General features: G+C 48.8%; 1 protein-coding gene across 2 annotated transcripts in view; it reads right to left on the reverse strand.

Moving 5' to 3' along the window:
- grid1a (glutamate receptor, ionotropic, delta 1a) overlaps positions 1–20,366 on the reverse strand; it is a 152,440-nt gene that overhangs the window by 52,321 nt on the left and 79,753 nt on the right. For both annotated transcript variants that reach the window (XM_062464323.1, XM_062464322.1), the window contains exon 3: positions 1,754–2,038. In XM_062464323.1, the coding sequence (XP_062320307.1) occupies positions 1,754–2,038 (285 nt within the window). The remainder of the gene's footprint in view (positions 1–1,753; positions 2,039–20,366) is intronic.

Raw genomic sequence — 20,366 nt, forward strand, 5'->3', positions numbered from 1 at the left:
CAAGTCTAGGTAACTCCCTGGTGCTGTTCAGATGCTATCCGCTAAACAGCTAGCCGCTCCTGTCCGCGCGTGTGAACCAGGGAGCTAGCTAGCCTACCGCGGAGGCATACAGCCAGGGAGGGATTTAAGGAACCGGGCTCCTGTTTCTGTGACGAGGAGCCTAATTAGCTTCTACGTTCATTTAATTAAAGTAGTAGTGAGTTAAACACTGTTAACAGCAGTGCAAATGTCAACGTCGCTTTCTTCATAGAGCCTCATTTAGCAGGCATGAAATAGCTTGCCTCTGCAGGACTGGATATCCTGTTCATTATTATTTCACACTAATAGTGCCGTGTTACTAAAGATCATTTAGATGCCCCCTCTCCAGTATCACGATTCATTTTATCCTGATATCGTTGCCTTTTATCCAAAGAACCTTGTCTGAGAGCCATGCAAAATTTTAGACGTTTTTCACGCCAGCTGCATCGTCACAGATGATAAAAATTGCATTATGGTCGCCACCACTAAAGCCATGGTAACTAGATAAGTCAATCAAAAAGACAAGTTTACCGGTCGATTTCTCTCTTTCTCTCCTCTAACTAGAGTCAAATACAATGAACTGCAGGACACAAGCAATGGCTTGTGTCCTGCAGAGAAAGGGTTTCATTGTATTTGACTGTGGCACTGCAGCGTGTCAGGCCTAATGACCCCCAACCCATGGCAACGGCACCCGGCCGCACGAGTGCTCTAGTGTTGACTTCTTAAACTAAAACTTCTTCCCTCACTTCTCAGGGTTTGAAATGAGGGAAGGCTGAGGGCCTGTCCCCCCCCCCCTGTGTTCTGCAGAGGAAGCTGCTCCTGACGTGAGCCTGGGGGGGGGGGGGGGATCTGCGGACGCTTGATCTGTCTGCCGCAGGCTTGAGGATGTTTATTCAGGAATCTCACCTCTTTGGGAACTTGTTTTATGGTTGTACCGTCGGTCAGGACGTTTACACCAACACAGCGTCCACGAGAAGACTTCTGTAATGCTCACTTAACAGCATTCGTTGCACATAAAGAGTTGTTTTCGACTCTAGGCTGTACTGTTCTAACAGGCAGGCTCACGCCTCATGCTGTGTGGATTGGTAAAGGTCCAGTCCACAGGGGGTTCTGGTTGTCATGGGTGAAATAAAAACTGAGATCATACAACCCCCCTGCCGCCCCCCCAACACCCAGTGTCACTTTCTTTCACACATTCTCTCCCCCTCCTTCCTTCCCTCCCTCTCTCTCTCCCCCTCTCTCTCCCTCCTTCTCTGTCTCTCTCACCCTCTCTCTCCCTCCTTCTCTGTCTCTCTCACCCTCCCTCCCCCTCCTTCTCTGTCTCTCTCCCCCTCCTTCTCTGTCTCTCTCCCCCTCCTTCCCTCCCTCTCTCTCTCCCCCTCTCTCTCCCTCCTTCTCTGTCTCTCTCACCCTCTCTCTCCCTCCTTCTCTGTCTCTCTCCCCCTCCTTCTCTGTCTCTCTCCCCCTCCTTCTCTGTCTCTCTCCCCCTCCTTCTCTCTCTGTTCTCCAACCCCTCTCCCTCCCTTCTCTCTGTTCTCACTCTCTCAAGGGTACCTAATTAGGACTGTCTCTTCAGGAAGGGAATTGATTTGATTACAGTGAGAGACCTTTCTGTGCCAGCGCCGGGGGTTTCTGTCCCGTGCGCCACTCAACACCTCCGTTCCAGGGATAATCGACTCGCCGCGTTTCAGCTGACAAAGACGGCGGCCTTGAACCCCCGCCTCTCCAAACCCACCGTAGTCGCTGTCGTAGAAGACGATGAACTTCTGCCAGTGCAGCTCGGTGACCAGGGTGAGCATGACGTCGTTGAGACGGACCGGAGGCCGGGCGGCCAGGGTGTAACTCTCTCCGTCGGGGCTGGGGTTGAGCAGGCAGGCGGTGCGCGGCGTGCCGTCGCCCGCCCTCTGGATGAACAGGTGGGGGATGTGCATGGCGTCTGTCAGCGACTGGAGGGCGTTGGCCGCGGCGCAGCCCGTCGAGGTGACGAGCGCTAGGATGCCCTGGTTCATCAACTCACAAGCTGCGGGAGGAGGGGGGGGGAGGGTGGAGGAAGGACAGTGGGAGGAGGAGGAGTCGAGCGGGAGGGGAGAAGAGGAAGAAGGGAGGAGAGGGAGGAAGGGGAAGAGAGGGAGAACGTGGTGAGATATACTTCTATCCCCAACAACAGATAAAGGCAGAGTTATTCACACAATGTTTTCAGTCCTCACAGAGAGGTTCTGAGACAACACTGAAACAAGCAGTAAACTGCTGTTAATGGATGAGTCACCATCAGGAGGAGGGAAATCAACCTGGAGGGGATGTCAGGGTTGGGAACAGAACTCAGGCGCAGAAACTGGAACAAGAATAACCTGTTTTATTGAAAACTGAAGGTCAATGGTTAGAGTGCAAGGTTCAGTGTCTGTAGCAGACTGGGGCTGGCATTGGTAGCAAACTAACAATCCGGCAGGGAGAGGAAGGTCAGGCTGTTCTTTGTAGGTGTTTGATGAGCTGATGGATACCGGGGGCACTGATTAGTAACTGGTGTCAGGTGCAGGGAGAGAACAACAGGAGGGAGTGTCCACATACACACAATCCACATACACACAATCACACCAGACCGTCACTGGGTGGGGGGCGGGACAGGGGAACTTGGGCTAGCCATCCTTTTGGCTGTCAAAACTGTCAATCAAAATATGCTGTCCTTTTGATTAGTCATTTTAATTGCACAGAAACACACACATAAACACACACTTTTTCTTGCCGATTTGAATATCCACAAAATGTCTGTTCATCCACCCTGTATGTTATCCACCTGAATCCCGACGGGGAGCGGTTAGGGAATCGGGCTAGTAATCTGAAGGTTGCCAGTTTGATTCCCGGCTGTGCCAAATGACGTTGTGTCCTTGGGCAAGGCACTTCACCCTACTTGCCTCGGGGGAATGTCCCTGTACTTACTGTAAGTCGCTCTGGATAAGAGCGTCTGCTAAATGACTAAATGTAAATGTATTTCCTGTTTTTGGGTGTGTTTACATGGCTGTGTATTTGTATTCAGGGGAGACCTTAACAGAAGTGTTTAAAGTGCAAGAAGTTCCCCCAAAATACTCTGAAATATTAATGCAGTCTTAAAAACTTAGAAAAGCTGTCCATTATAAGTGCTAATAAATATCTTATGAATGGTTCAAGTCTCTATGAGCTACTGGAGTTAGATCTTATTGTAAAATTATGAGACGCTATAAGATATCATAATTTAAGGTAACATGCTGGTTCAGAGCATTGAGAGAGACTCTAATAAGATGTGAATCCTCAAAATGATATTTTGGTCTTTGATCTTCACTAACGAATGAATACATGAATGTTTTTATGACTTGAGTAAGGCTAAATCCTTGCCGAAAAACACTTTCACGCTGTTCAAAATAGATTCATGCAAACAAGCCTAGGAGTGCTCCGTGGTGATTGATTCTCCAGAGTATTTGATCATAAACATCTGTTTTCTTTGCAAGGAAAGGGGACTTGGTCATCATGCGAGACTAGGCCCTATTTCTTGATGAGTGAAGGGGCTGTTTGGCAGTAACTGACTGCTCTACTTCATAGCTGATGTGTTTGCTTGCATTTTGTTTTCATGTGTTAGTTTTCAAACTTCATTTTGACAGCAAGTTTCTTTAAGATAGAAATCGTGAGATCAAAATAAAATTAAAAAAATACTTATCAGACATCAGTCAAAGACTGTCACCAAAAAAGCCTGTGATCACCAGTGTGCAAAGGAATGATCCATGACTGCAAGAGACCAGTATGTCCAATTTTAGGGCACTTTGATGTCTTGACCAACGAGACCTTGAGAGTTATCCATACCAGCAATCTCTATGTGTATATCTAAATCTGGACCAGAGACATGATCTGTACAACCTGGGTACTGTATAGTACCATCACATACAATGTGGGGAAAGATATCTAATCCTGTTTCAGGCAAGGACAAAAAGATTATTTTAGAATTCAAGTTAACAGTTCTCTCAGTAAAGGCCACTTTTACAGTCTTTTATCTAAGCATAATCAGTTGAGTGAAACAGTACTTAAATGGTCACCCATGGTGTTCTTAAATAATCACCTAATTATGCTCATGGCCCACAATGCATAAAGTAATGAAATACCACTCATGACGATGCACAAAGCTGCAAATGCACTTCTGAGAACTTTTAAGAACCTCGTCTTGACCTTAACCCTTGACAAATTCAACGAGGAGGAATTAACGGACTTTTGAAAGTAAAGAAGAGAGATGAAGAGAAAGAACAAGATGAATAGGCAGGGCTTCAGAATGGAGACAGGACGGAGACGGAGGAGAGGAGGGGTGGGGCAGGTGAGGAGGGGTGGGGTGGGACAGGTGAGGAGGGGTGGGGCAGGTGAGGAGGGGTGGGACAGGTGAGGAGGGGTGGGACAGGTGAGGAGGGGTGGGGTGGGACAGGTGAGGAGGGGTGGGGCAGGAGAGGAGGGGTGGGGTGGGACAGGTGAGGAGGGGTGGGGCAGGTGAGGAGGGGTGGGGCAGCTGAGGAGGGGTGGGGTGGGACAGGTGAGGAGGGGTGGGGCAGGTGAGGAGGGGTGGGGCAGGTGAGGAGGGGTGGGGTGGGACAGGTGAGGAGGGGTGGGGCAGGAGAGGAGGGGTGGGACAGGTGAGGAGGGGTGGGGCAGGTGAGGAGGGGTGGGGCAGCTGAGGAGGGGTGGGGCAGGTAAGGAGGGGTGGGGTGGGGCAGGTGAGGAGGGGTGGGGCAGGTGAGGAGGGGTGGGGTGGGGCAGGTGAGGAGGGGTCGGGTGGGGCAGGTGAGGAGGGGTGGGGCAGGTGAGGAGGGGTGGGGCAGGTGAGGAGGGGTGGGGTGGGGCAGGTGAGGAGGGGTCGGGTGGGGCAGGTGAGGAGGGGTGGGGCAGGTGAGGAGGGGTGGGGTGGGGCAGGTGAGGAGGGGTGGGGCAGGTGAGGAGGGGTGGGGCAGGTGAGGAGGGGTCGGGTGGGACAGGTGAGGAGGGGTGGGGTGGGGCAGGAGAGGAGGGGTGGGGTGGGACAGGTGAGGAGGGGTGGGGTGGGGCAGGTGAGGAGGGGTGGGGTGGGGCAGGAGAGGAGGGGTCGGGTGGGACAGGTGAGGAGGGGTGGGGCAGGTGAGGAGGGGTGGGGTGGGGCAGGTGAGGAGGGGTGGGGTGGGGCAGGTGAGGAGGGGTGGGGCAAGAGAGGAGGCAGATGATGAAGGACGTGGAATGAAGATGGATGAAAGGCGGTGCAGGACGTGAGAGGGAAAGAGAAGGAAGAGGAGGAGCAGAAAAAAAGTATAGAGGCAACAAAAAAGGGTTGAAGGAGGAATACAATTTGCTACAAATGTGAAACATATCTTCTGACTTCCTTACAGGACTATACAAACACGCTGTGAATCAACCTGGGGCAAAGGCCTGGGGCAACTAACCAACATGATGGAAGATGGAGGGTGTCCCCGCAGGTCAACTGTATTCCTAAAGGGCTGCTTAGCGCCAACGACACACCACTCTGCTCAGACAAACACAGGGAGGGCAAAAACATCTCCACACGCTGGTGTCACGGTCGTAAATCATTTCCCTGTTCCACACCATTCTCCTGCACTCCCAGGCTTAATGGCGCATGCAGACGATGTGTCCTTAACTACAGCACACATCTGGTGACATGGCTCCATGTCTCCCTCTCTCTCCTCCTCCCTGCTCCTTCCATCCCGGCCCATCGAGGATGAGAGGCACTGTCCGTTTTCCTCTAGACAGGGTGCTCCATTAGGCAGCAGACAGGCTTGTGTGGGGCAGAGAGCAGAGCGCTCCACAGCCGTTGGCAGGGATGATAATGACAGAATAATGACTCCTAAATGTTCTCCCTGGAGTGGACAAGGAGCATCAGTCATCTGTGGCTGTCTGTCTAACACCCAAGCGAACCTCTCTCTCCTCCACCTCCACCTCAGCTGTCTGTCTGACACCCAAGCGAACCTCTCTCTCCTCCACCTCCACCTTAGCTGTCTGTCTGACACCCAAGCGAACCTCTCTCTCCTCCACCTCCACCTCAGCTGTCTGTCTGACACCCAAGCGAACCTCTCTCTCCTCCACCTCCACCCTAGCTGTCTGTCTGACACCAAAGATAACCTCTTTCTCCTCCACCTCCACCCTAGCTGTCTGTCTGACACCCAAGCTAACCTCTCTCTCCTCCACATCGGCCCCACCTGCCTGTCTGACACACAAGCTACTCTCCCTCCACCCCCGTAGCTCTCAGCCGCACAACCAGCGACTCACCAGGTCAGCTTCAGGCCTATGACAGAGCAGCATCACGTATCCTTGGTTACAGCGATGAAAAGAATGTTCTCTGGCACAGGAGTAAAAAATCTAATATGCAGTGTTTCGCTTCGGATGATGAATTCATGGAGGTGAATTTCAAACCCACCTAATCAACACTTTGCATATCATTAGCAGCTGACGTGATTATCACCACAATAAGATCAAGCATTTGCATGGCATTGTCATTCAAATGAGAGCAAATCTGGGGTTTATAAGCTGAGATCTCTTCTGTTTTAAAGCCCGTAATTGAAAACATTAAAAAGGCATCTGCCACGGGGATTAAGGCCAATCGACACAAACGTTGTGATTGGATGAGAGTGTTTTCCGGCAGATGTGGCTGTTTCTCGTACGGAGAAACAGCCAATTACAGCAAACACACCAGGTCACCCTGGTTGCCAGGCTGAGGAACATTTTGCGGAGCAGCAAACCGGTGCTATGTACACGGACAGCATCACGGTGTACATCCATCACTGTAGCGGAGCGAACGCAACACAGACGATCCCTCCCCCAGCATCGTCATGGCTGCGGCGAGTGTGATATAAATTGGTCTGTCTGAACAATTTCACAGTGGAAATGAGATGGTTTAATTTCACTGCTCTTGTCCCTGCATTTGAGGCAGAGATTCAAAGGGGGAAGGCGTTGTTGAGACAGCCTCTGATGTCATGGAGCCTTACTGCTACAGAGAAGCCTTTTCCCTTCCATTGTGAGGGGAAAAAAACACTGGGTTTTGCCCACGCTATGCATTGTGGGGCAATGATGTAACCAAGATAGAAATGTTACACCTTTTTCATGATCGGATACTTTTTTCACGGCCTCTTCTGAATTGCATCAAAACACAGGGATTCATTTGATACATGTTCCTCTTGTTTACTAATCCCACATTACTCCTGACCGTGACCCTGAAACCAACTAGGGAGTACTGGTGCCAGGGCATGATCAGCAAGGACAGATTAAGAGATTTAAATGTTGTTTAAAGTTGTATACGTGGAGCGAACATGCTTCAGGAATCTTCAACAAACTCCTTGTCACCCCTGTCACCTCCGGCCTCTAGAACATTCCATGACCTGCTGTGCCTGTCTCAGCTCTTCCATGTCATAAACGGTCACCAGGTGAGGTGGACTCTCCTCTCCATGACACAGCCCAGCCCAGTCAAGATAAACCTAGCCCAGCCCAGTCCAGATAAACCTAGCGCAGCCCAGCCCAGTCAAGATAAACCTAGCCCAGCCCAGCCCAGTCCAGATAAACCTAGCCCAGCCCAGCCCAGTCAAGATAAACCTAGCCCAGCCCAGTCAAGATAAACCTAGCCCAGCCCAGTCCAGATAAACCTAGCCCAGCCCAGCCCAGTCAAGATAAACCTAGCCCAGCCCAGTCAAGATAAACCTAGCCCAGCCCAGTCCAGATAAACCTAGCCCAGCCCAGCCCAGTCCAGATAAACCTAGCCCAGCCCAGCCCAGTCAAGATAAACCTAGCCCAGCCCAGTCCAGATAAACCTAGCCCAGCCCAGTCAAGATAAACCTAGCCCAGCCCAGCCCAGTCCAGATAAACCTAGCGCAGCCCAGCCCAGTCAAGATAAACCTAGCCCAGCCCAGTCAAGATAAACCTAGCCCAGCCCAGCCCAGTCCAGATAACCAAAGGCCAGTCCACTCCAGCCCAATCCATTGATTCAATGGAGCCCAAAGTCTATGGAAATGTTCAGTAATGATCATCTAAAACGACATAAGTATACGCTACAAGTAGAGAGGGCATAGTCCACGTAGCATCAAAAGAAGGGAGGCTTCTCAAGCAACAGGCTGTGTACAAGACTAATGATGAAAGTTGTTGGTTGTGAAGTGCCCAGTGGCTCTCTGGGATCAGAAGCTTTTGATTGGTCCCCCCTGGTTCCAGCTGCCTCACACCAGCATCGCCTCATGAGACGGACGAATTAGCCACACTAGAACGACATAAAGACTACGTTAGGAGTGTGTCAGTTTAATAGGAGATGTGGGAGGAAGAGGAGGAGGGCATCTCTTCTACAAGGCCTTTCAACGACCCTGGGGGAATTATTTTTGTAATGTGAGGCCTTCATCTCCCGCTCTTGTTGAGGTAAGAATGTGTAAGTGGAGGGTCTGAAAACCTCTATATAATATGGTGATTATCTTCAATGCGATTCCAGTGTGCAACCCATTCAGAAAATGTGTGAAGAATTATCTTTGAGAGAGCAGTTACGTGGTACTTTACAATGTGGTCGGAACTGTGTGGATGGTATAATAACGAATCCAGACAACCTGATACAGTGGCCAGAGCTTTCAACTCTTGCACTGGACTACTATAGAGAAGGTTACAAATGCTATTTCTCTGCAAAGCGTCTATATGTCAAATACATAAATCCCGTGTTTTTCTAATCTATCCAAACCAAACTCTTCCGGCGGATGCCTTCTGTGTGTTTCCTGCTGAAAGAGGAGGAGTACGAGCCCACAGATCTAACTTCTACCCCACGAGGATCTAACAACCTTGCTAAGATCAAAGTTCTCCTGGTTCTCTTCCTCTATAACCATATCCAGTGAGGCTCCGAACTCAACTACTGTACTACAGCTATGAAGGCTTTGGAGCATTGATATCCCTCGTGGCTGAATAGAGAGAGGAAAGGAAGAGAGGGAGGGTAGACATGGAGGGGAGAGAGAGAGATGGAGAGAGAGAGAGAGAGAGAGAGAGAGAGAGAGAGAGAGAGAGAGAGAGAGAGAGAGAGAGAGACGGAGAGAGAGGAAGAGGAAGAGAAAGAGAGAGGTAACCTATAATATCTTTGACATTCACAAAGGCCACCTTCTTTAATTAAACCCAATTAAATAAAAAAGACAGCGCTAGGAAAATGTTGCAGAAAAAGTCATGTAATTCTCAGGATTATCTGCATTGCTAATCAGCTTTCTCGCACATCTGTGGGATCAGCCAGTCTCTTGTGACGACATTATGCACAGATCAGGAAATCATGTAGGAATATACTTTAATGAAACCCCGGGTGGGCTTCAAGTGCAGATATCATGCCCTTCAGTTTCCCCCTGCCTCACCCTATATGGTAATCCCTACAGAAAACTTTAATCAGCCTCCCTGGAAAACACACAGCTTGGTGTGCTGCTCGCGTTCCATCAGGACGGGACTGTTTGCCGAGCTAATGACAGCTTATTTCTAGTTGATACTCTGTGGTAGGGAGAGGCTATACAAATGCAAGCAGAGGAAGATAAAGGCATGATGCCCTGCAGGTGAGTTTGTTGGTTTAGGAGAGAGGGAGAGAGACAGAGAGGGAGAGAGAGAGAGAGGGACAGAGAGAGAGAGAGAGAGAAGAGAGAGAGAGAGAGAGAGAGAGAGAGAGGGAGGGAGGGAGGAGAGAGAGAGAGAGAGAGAGAGAGAGAGAGAGAGAGAGAGAGAGAGAGAGAGAGAGAGAGAGAGAGAGAGAGAGAGAGAGAGAGAGAGAGAGAGAGAGAGAGAGAGAGAGGGAAGAAGAGAGGGGGGATACAGTGATAACAGCAGGTGGGAAACTGAGGATAGATAGACCCTCCTGTGGTTTGGAAGACAAAGAACAGTGTCAACAAAGAACACTAGTGTCACTAGTGTCTATGAGGGGTGCAGTAGGTCGGGTCCACTGGGTCACTGAGCAATGCAGAACTGGACAATACTGCTGTCCAGGCAGATTCTGACCACAACACAACACCATGCAGCCTTTTACTAGCTAGCTGAGCAACTCTCCCACAAACACAACACAATTCTTACGTACAATTACTGCTGCTTTAGCTCTATGGTATTGTAAACCCCAAGGCAGAACTATGCTCTGTTATAAAGCATTTGGAGTATGTCTGTTAAATGAAGAATTTTTATGACCTACATTGCGATGCACAAAAAACTATAATACTGGATTCGTTATCCTGAGAAAAAAGGATTCACAAAATCATACAATGAGGCCATGGTTTTGCTAGCTCTGCATAATCCTCAAGATTGTAAGAACACCTTAGCTAATGAAATCAGCGTCTTTTTCTGGCATGGCACAGATTAGTTAACTGTGCGCTGAGTTCATAAGTCCGCTGTGCCCTCACACAGAGAGTGGTGCTGCGGGGGTCGACAGCGATTCGGAACGTCTGATCCAATCCGACCCGACTTCCCAGCAGCTGTCGTCATGGCTGCAATCAGTAGCGTTTTTTGGCACGTGCGAACCGGGCAGCCGGGGCGGCATGAAAGGGGGCGGCAAATTCCTAAGTGCATCAAACTAAATTAACCCTCCCGCTATCCTTGAGATTGAAACGCACTACCAGCAGAGGGCGCCAACCGCGACACGTCATATGTCCGTGTTGGGGTTTGTGCCCCGGGGGGGGTGGGGGGGGGGGGACCTTGCCCGGGGCATCAAATGGGACAGGCCGGCCCCTGGCTGTAATCACACTTTAATATCCCTGCGAGTAACATGTTTTGCCCCGTAGCATCTCAAACAGTATGGAGAATTCGTACCGAAATTCTCCAACTTGTGCGTTGCGCCAACAGCGTTAATAAAAGGACAGTGGCAATGAGCGGGAGAGGTGACAAAAGAGCAACACAGCGTGATAGAGCTGTAGAGAGAGAGAGAGAGAGAGAGAGAGAGAGAGAGAGAGAGAGAGAGAGAGAGAGAGAGAGAGAGAGAGAGAGAGAGAGAGAGACAGACAGACTGAGACTATGAGGGAGCGAGAGCGAGCTAAAGAGAGAGAGAGAGAGAGAGAGAGAGAGAGAGCGCTACTGAGAAACAACGTGTGACAGAGCGAGCAAGAGAAAGAGAGAGAGAGCACGAGAGAACGAGTGGGGCAAAGAAAGTAAGACAAGGGAAGTAGAGTTACTTGGGAGACGAGAGAATAAAAGAGAGAAACAACCCTCACATTCAATAAAAAACGTCAAGAAATAGAAACGCAGGGGCCACAACAGGATGGGGGATTTAAATCTAATCAGAAACCCTGAAGCCAGCAGGGATGAGGAGACTAGAAATTAGCTCACCTCCTTCTGACACCCTAAATTTATGTTATCAACACGGTATTACACAAGGTTTGCCAAGCTAGACACCAGGGCCCCGTCATACAATACTGGGAATGACAACTTACTTAGGGACCGCATAAACCAAATGATATATCCATTGAGTCCTCTGTCTGTTTGTATCTAGCTCAGTTCACAGAATCTGAGCAGATGGTGAAGACTGTAATGTGCTTTTCCTGCCCACATTTCCACTTAGCACGGTGCACATATAGCGCCAGTATCACACCTGCCATGCAGAACTGGATATAGAGGTGTTGATTCAAAGGTCAGTGTCTATGACGTGGCTCATGCATGGCCCGCCACAGAGCATCCCCCTGTCCCACAGGCTAATGTAATCAGTCGTTTAAGGTCGCCGTGTGATTGGCGTCTTGCGTGGTGACGAGGAGGGCCCGCATGAACGCCCACACCAGGCAGTGCTGGCCTTGTTATTTCCGCGCTGGTCGACGGCGTGCAGGGTCTGTGGTGTCGGAGGAGTGCACCCTGCGGTGTGGAAGGGTGGAGTCTCTGGCAGGCCTGCTTCAAGCCCACAGCAGGACGTGTCAGAAGCTGCAACCTCTACAGATGAGTCTGTGTCATCTCTCCTATAGAAAGAGAATGCTTCCTTTCATTTCATGCATGAGGGGCCACTCTCTCTCTCTCTTTCTCTCTGTTTCTCTCTGTTTCTCTCTCTGTTTCTCTCTGTTTCTCTCTCTGTTTCTCTCTCTCTCTTTCTGTTTCTCTCTCTCTTTCTCTCTTTCTCTCTTTCTCTCTCTCTCTCTCTCTCTCTCTCTCTCTCTCTCAATGAGTCATGAGAATATTTATTAATGGTTTAACACACAAATAATTTGCTCTTTATGGCTTGTGTGAAATGTAAACACCTTGTCAACAGCTAAGTTGTTCTAATGACAACCGACCCTCAATGCACAAAAACATTACCTGCATTCACGCTCTTGATTTGAAACATTTTTGTTCACAGCGTACACCATCTGTGTTCTCTTTCAGACATAACATGTCTGTTCGGGGACCTGGGGGCCTGTGCAAACAACTGTTAAATACGTATTCAAAACGCCATGCCACCCAGGAGCCCAGTCAGACAGCACAGTCTGCAAGAATGTGACTTCCCTTGGGTCCTCACCCATGCAGTCTCCTAACCTACCGCTGACGTCACTTGGAACACACAACTAGACGTATGTTTTATTCTGTATATCTGACTGTAAACCCATAGTGTCTAATCTGGTAGACTTCTGCCACCGCATGGCTTTACTGTGTGATCATGCGCAGCGGATCCTTTAGAAGGTCGTTCCTTTCCCGATGCCTCAGTGGAAAACGTTATGTTCCTCAAAGGACCTGCCGGATATACCAGGAAGTCAACACGTTGCAAACACAGTGTGAGCCACTCTGCAGCTATCACAAGGAGCAGACAACTTTAACTAGAGCACAGAGTTACTGTAGACGACACAAAGCTAGAGCCAGAGTGAGAGACAGAGGTGTGACACACACAGAGAGAGAGAGAGAGAGAGAGAGAGAGAGAGAGAGAGAGAGAGAGAGAGAGAGAGAGAGAGAGAGAGAGAGAGAGAGAGAGAGAGAGAGAGAGAGAGAGAGAGAGAGAGAGAGAGAGAGAGAGAGAGAGAGATAGAGATAGAGATAGATAGAGAGAGGGAGAGGGAGAGGGAGAGAGAGAGAGAGAGAGAGAGAGAGAGAGAGAGGGAGAGGGAGAGGGACAGGGAGATGGAGAGAGATAGAGAGAGAGAGGGAGAGGGAGAGAGGGAGAGATGGAGTGGGAGAGATGGAGAGAGAAGGAAAGAGTGAGAGAGAGACGCAGTAGCACCAAGGCATTGTGTTCGTAATTAGCCATCAGCATTCATAAGGGAGAAATCACTAGTGTGCAGTTTCTGTGCTCAAGTGCCAGCAAACATCCATAATATTCCTCTCACACGCCACACACCCTCGCCAGAACAGGGCTTTGCATACTAGTCACCTCCAGTAAGGACTTCCTGGAAACAAGGAGCATCGTGGGTGCCGGTCGTTAACACCATAAAGAGTCACCTTGACGTTTTAATAGTGGCAGCTTCCTTACAACAAGGTGGAAACTCTGCACTCAGATGGGACTTCCATCCCCAAATCAAAACAGCGACTGACGGGTTGAACACACAGGGTGTTTTTGTGACAGCTTTGGTGTCCTAATGGACTTGATAATAGGTCTGCGTCTGGCGTCGGCAATTACAGTCAGTGTTTAATGGAAGCTCAAAGGAAGCATGTTGTTGACATTCTCAGCCTGGCAACATTCGCACCAGCCTTGGCACGATGCGCTCGACTGCCCCTAGGTGCCCAGCCCGACAGGCTGATGAGCTCATTCACTTATGAGCAGTGAGTCCTATCAAGGAGGGAATACCGCATGTGCATCTTGTGTCAACCGCAGCATGATTCTTTCTCCTGGCTGGTAAAGGATCGTGAGAAGGGCGTCATTTCACACCATGGAGACTAGCACGGCCAAGGGGATTTGGTCCTGAAACTTGACGGATGAAAGACAACTTGCATGAAGAACGCCTGATTATGTAGGTGAAATGCTTCTCGATACACTGGTAAAACAAGTGGTTTGACTGGGTCCACCCTATACATTATACCTCCATGTGATCTCATTTTTATGGAGAAAAACAAATGAGAGTTTAACGTCCTGGAAAATCGCACTTAGCTTGAGGTTGTTAAGAAGTTAAACCTGGACATTCTTAATTGGGTATTCACTCACCTAGCAGATGGGTGATGGATATTAATGGCTGGCTGATCAGGTCTTAAAACAGCAACGCTCGTCGTTGGAAATGGTTCTTTATTGCGGTAAACAAACACCAGATGCATTCAAATGTATGTTTAAACCAGAGAGCTGCTTTAAACAAGATTACCAGGATTTCATATTCAATAGTCTGCTCACGCTGCTGACAGTAAGAATTTAAAACAGATGATCATTCCCTTAGAGAGGCGCAGCAAGTGGAACCACACAAACATAGTCTGCATCGATATGCTGGTCGATGCACAATTACTAAACAAAGTCCAACCACTCCTAACTCCCTGTAGACTCACACGATTATTTAAGCTAGCAGAAAAATCTAAAACAAAACAACTGCGATTGTCATTATATGGTGTGTGTTTGTTTTTTGGCCGCTAAAATCAACTGCCTTGGCTCACAGTTAAGAGTTACCCCTCTTAATTGCGATCGTATTCCTGATCAGTATTTTACCCACACCCCCCCACCCCCACCCACCTACAGTACACCAACATTTGTTGTCCAACCGTAAATGGCAGTTTTATGCAGATGACATGGTTGGGTATCCCAGTGAGCTCCAGAAATCATGTGACCTCTAAGCTAATTTCAAGACTCTCACAAATCAGAAATATGTCTTACATTCTACCAAGACGAAACATAAACAGATAGTTTTTCTCTCTGTTTGGTGGAGGGGGAAGAACAGCTGCAGATCCCTGTGGAGTGTCGGTCAACAGCTGACACCTCATGGGTAGTTACAGCTAGTTCCCTTGTAGCCAAGTCAGGAGTCATGCTTTTCACAATTCAGTAGTTCCTTTGTTGTTGCTTTACGAAAATCTGTCAATTTCTCACAGAAACACACACACACAGCCACACGCACCCCCCCCCCACACACACGCACCCCCCCCCACACACACACAGCCCCCCCACACACACATTCTCTCACACACACACACACACACACAACCTGTACCTCCACACACAGCCCCCACACGCACAGCCCCACACACACACAGCCCTACACACACACACAGCCCCACACGCACAGCCCCACACAACACACACAGCCCCACACGCACAGCCCCACACACACACAGCCCTACACACACACACACAGCCCCACACGCACAGCCCCACACACACACAGCCCAACACGCACAGCCCCACACACACACACACCCCCACACGCACGCAGAGCTGTGTGCTCCTGATAGATTCCCTCCACTTAGCCTGTGATTGACAGGCCTGGCTCCGCCCCCCTGGCTCCCCTGGCCCATCGATCCTTAAAAACGCAGCGTCGGCCAGAGCCGGGGCTAAATTTAGCACTGCGCATCTCAGGATCCATTTGGCAGCCCTCTCCAGGTCCATGTTTCATTTCTGTGATGCGGGCACTTCTACGGGTCACCAATGCAGACAGGCTCACTGCGGTAGAAATGTGAGACCTTGGGGTCTCTATTTATGTAGTCAATTCCCATCAGGGTTCAACCTACACCTGATTGAAACTGTCTTTCTCTGCCCTCCTCTCAGGAGTCAGGCAGAGTAAAGGTGTCCTCTTCTCAAATATCTCCACACACACACATACTCATTTGAATCAGGTGTGTAAGAGCAGGGAAACAATCTAGAACATGCAGGACAGTGGGCCCTGAGGACCAGGGTTGATGACCAGTGTGCTAGAGAAAATAGAGCTTGTCAGGTTCAGTATTGTTACAGGAGAGGGATTCCAACCTCTGTCTCTCCCCTGGAGCATCAACAGAACACAGACTTACCCCAAGCAAAAAAGAACAAAGTTGCAGACAAAAATTGTATTCGCACATGGCATTCATCAGTCACTAACTGAAAGAATTAAGCAGGGTTTTCGGACAATATAACTGCACTCCCAGTCTCGTTCATCAGAACATTCTGGTCTCGGGAGTCACATCGCCGAGTCAACCCGACGATGTCAGGGACTCTTCGAGGCCCTGCCTCCCTAACCACCAGGTCGACAGAGACTCCTTAAAATGGGCGTCCGGTCTCTAACATGGCTATCACCACAGAGCTGGTCAGCACTGATCCACATTAGCATCGATACTCAGCCAAAGCTACAGGACAGCTCTCAATACTGCAGTACCATGCAGCCCATCCGAGCCGGCTGATCGCCCCAGGCAGGGTCTCCTCTGGGCAGGGTACTGTTCGACCTCACAAAACCACCACCACCCACCCCCACCCCCATCCCACCGGAGTGCATGACTCATGCCTGCTTATCTGCAGAACGGCCTTCCTGATCTACTGCTGCCAACACGATGCTAACGCCAGAGAGAGAGAGAGAGAGAGAGAGAGAGAGTGTGAGAGAGAGAGAGAGAGAGAGAGAGAGAGAAGAGAGAGAGAGAGAGAGAGAGAGAGAGAGAGAGAGAGAGAGAGAGAGAGAGAGAGAGAGAGAGAGAGAGAAAAAGACACAGAGAGAGACAGAGAAACAGAGGGACAGAGAGAGAGAGAGAGAGAGAGAGAGAGAGAGAGAGAGAGAGAGAGAGAGAGAGAGATGAGAGAGAGAGAGAGAGAGAGAAAGCTTCTGCAGGAGCAGAGTTGAACACTTTGAACAAGAAGCTAAGGGCACGCTGTGAGAAGGAAACTTTTCAGTGTCGCTGAACTATGAGCTACACGTACAGTACACGCTTTTTTTTGCAAACATTTCCTCATTTCAGCAAGGACAAGAGACGCGATGCTGAGGAGGGATAGGATGAACAGGAGTTAGAATTATCCTCTGACAATGCTATCCAATCTCACTTCAATAACACCGTCCAAATCAATCATCCTAAAGCCTGAGCAGGTGTCAGCTAAATGGCTGGTTGTCTCCCTTTAAACCCCAATTTTAATGCAGCACAAGACAGCGACTGAGAGCACCTTCTACTTGGCAACACTACACAGTCATTTTTATAAACCGCTAATCAGAGTCTGGGAAAACATGTCCTTGAGTATGCAAAGGACTGCAGCGCATTGGATTGACCACATTACCCTGGGGGAACCCCAGATTAATGGTTTATGCTAACTCCTTGAGAGCAGAGAACATGGTGCTGTATTGTTCCATCACTACTGGGTGTCAAGAGGAAAACGAGACAGTAATGGTTTTTACGTGATAAAAACCCAAGTTCAAGTGAAGTTTCCCATAAACAGATTTAAAGTTAATGCTGGTCACAAAAACAAAATACTGAAATGACTTTGACTTCCATTGGCAGAGTTGAGATCGATAGCCCGCGTGAACATGTTTTTTAGAAAGTCACACCTAACAGGCATTAATCGCCCTGGTAACTGCTGAGTCACTGGCAGTTGTCTCACAGCCAATACTGAAGCCAGAAGACCATTTCTGTCAACAAACCTTGAATGGAATAGTCTGTTTTTGGTTGACAAAAATGAGAAAGCCATGAATGTTTTCACATTCTTTCTGGGTACCGAAGAAAAAGTGGAGCGGACTTGTGTTTCCTTGTTATGTTTGCTTTCCTTTCAAACATACAAAAGGTTCTTCTGCCTCAGTGAACTCACATGGGATTGTGAGGCTCCTCTCAGGGTGTGCTCGGGTCAGGTAGCACTTACGAACGCCGCAGGAATCAGCCAAACGGTCTGTGTGTTCAAAACGCAGCGAGAATACAAACGAGAGCGTTCATGTTTATTTCAGAAGGACGTAAGACGAAAAAGAGTCACGTCCGAGGGGGGTCAGATGGCTGAGCGGTTAGGGAATCGGGCTATTAATCAGAAAGTTGCTGGTTCGAATGTGCTGAATGTGGAAATGAAAAGCACTTGGGTGGGATACGTGAAAGAAGTAAGAAATCTCACATGTTTCCACGGGCGACTGCTTCTCAAGTCCTATTTTCATTTTTTGTCTAATCAATCAATAACGGATACTTCAACTCGATAAAATGAAGAGCAGGAGAACGAGTTTCTACTCCACCTGTCTGCCTGTCACATGACATGTGACAGGCAGACATGTCACATGACACGTTCAGCAGTAAGTAGCACTAGCTGAACACTCCACAGACGAACAAGCAGAGACGGACGGCTTATCTACCCATATTGACAGGATCGGTGCCCTTATCAGGGCCTGACAGAAGCTGGCTGAGATTGAGGAAAAGGCCATTGGTGTTTATCTTTACAAAGAAGAAGAAAAAAAAAAAAAAAAGAGAAGAGAAGACAGAAAAAAAGGAACACTCCCTATAAAGGAGGTAAAAGCCTCTCTCAGGAGTGAAATAGCGAGCACTTACTTTTTCCTTGGCTAGAGATCTCCAGCTAATGGCTTCTGGTGGTGGTAGGGCGTTACTGTGTAGTGAGACTGCCAATGTTAAGAGAAGAAAAGGCCATTAATAACAACGGCAGGCACAGCATCTATCTTCAACTAGCGGCTTCATGCTATGGAGACTATTTAGGTGTTTGATACCTTGCCTAGAACGTACACATGGGCATATCTCTCAATTCCCTCTGATGGGTGGCCGACTTTGATTTGACAAATCCAGGATTCCATTCAACTGATTCCTCCTAGAATGTTGAGCATTCCGAGGCACGAGACGGCACCTTTCTGATCCATCTCCTCTCGCACGGCAACATGCTTCAAAGTAGGGCAGCCTTTGTGTAGTTTAGCCTCAGTCTCCATTCAGGTACAGGCAGTTCACTGCATATAGTAGGGGACGGATGCATTTTCATTAAACCTTGTTAGGATGAAAAATTGACAGTCCGGCCATTTTGTTTGTCAGTTTTGGGGCGAGGAGAACAGGACTGTCTATCGTCACTCAGCTTCGGCTGGTGTGGTGTGACATCTGCCTGACAGATTCAGACTTCTCCACTGTCGCCCAGGGCTTGCCTATGGGAGATACAGATCAGGGTCTTTGGTTCAGCCTTATGTGACAAATGGTTTGACAAAAAGGGTCGTAGTCTTGGGAAAAGAACATTCCACATCCAGTCCTTTGTAATGCCTCTCAGATCAGGGTCTTTGGTTCAGCCCTTATGTGACAAATGGTTTGACAAAAAGGGTCGTAGTCTTGGGAAAAGAACATTCCCACATCCAGTCCTTTGTAATGCCTCTCACGGCAGCTGTTAAGATATCTGGCCTATCTACCGTGTTCATCCACCTGTTGATGGCCACAGAGCTGTATCTGGGTACCCAATCTGACGCTTAATGCATGTAGGACCACGGTATCTTATCCTGTCAAGACATTGCAGGTGTATTTGTTTGCTGTCAGTGACTATCTACCTTCTCCCCCTTCCTACTGTGTGTTCTTGTTTACACTGTCACACACTGAATCTGGCTATTTATATACTGTCATAAACTGTCCCCGTAGGACAGAACCACAGCTCTGCATTTTGTTAAATCGATTGCACAATGATAGGTGGGAGAATAGAGAGTGAACAGAGAGAAACCAGGATGTGTGTTTGTGTGTGTTGTGTGTGTGTGTGTGTGTGTGTGTGTGTGTGTGTGTGTGTGTGTGTGTGTGTTGAGAGAGAGAGAGAGAGAGAGAGTGAGTGAGATGTGAGTGAGAGAGAGAGAGATGAAGAGAGAGAGGAGAGAGAGAGAGAATTGAGATGAGAAGAGAGGAGAGATAGAAGAGAGAAGAGACGAGAGAGAGATGAGAGAGAGGAGAGAGAGAGAGAGAGAGGAGAGAGAGAAGAGTGAGAAAGAGTGAGAAAGAGTGAGAGAGATTGAGAGGGGGAAGAGATTATTCTTTTTCTTCTGACCTCTACCCTTCCCCTACCCACATGAGACATCATACTGGTAACCAGCACCACACTAATGATGGGCCCTGTATGTGAAAAAAGACTGTGTGTGTGTTGGGTGAGTGTGTGCACGTGGGCGCATGCGTTTGTGTGTGTGATAGATAGAGGGTGGTTACAGAGAGAAAGTTTGTGAGGAAAAGACTGACGTGAGTGAAATCTTAAACTCAGCAGGGCGGTGAGATGGGCTGCACTCTGGGGCCATACGTCCTTGTTAGATATCCTGCTGCTGCTACACACACACATCAGCAGAAACACAAGACACACACACACACACAGATGGACCTAGAAAACAAGGCTGGGGATATAAGGCAAACTAATACACACACACTCACACAGATGGACCTAGAAAACAAGATTGGAGGTATATGAGGCAAACCTATGGATTCACAAACACACACACACTCCAGATGGGAAGGACACAGATGTTGTTAGCAGTGGTGGATTGTGTGCAAAGGCACAGAGAAACACCTTTATCTATCCGAAAATATATACATTTTAAGAGAAAAAAGAGTCAGCCAAAATATGATTCAAAAATAGGGCAAAGCTCTCTTTTTTCTCTCTCTGT

This window comes from Osmerus eperlanus, chromosome 6 (genome assembly GCF_963692335.1).
Source record: "Osmerus eperlanus chromosome 6, fOsmEpe2.1, whole genome shotgun sequence".
In the NCBI taxonomy this organism is placed as follows: Eukaryota; Metazoa; Chordata; class Actinopteri; order Osmeriformes; family Osmeridae; genus Osmerus; species Osmerus eperlanus.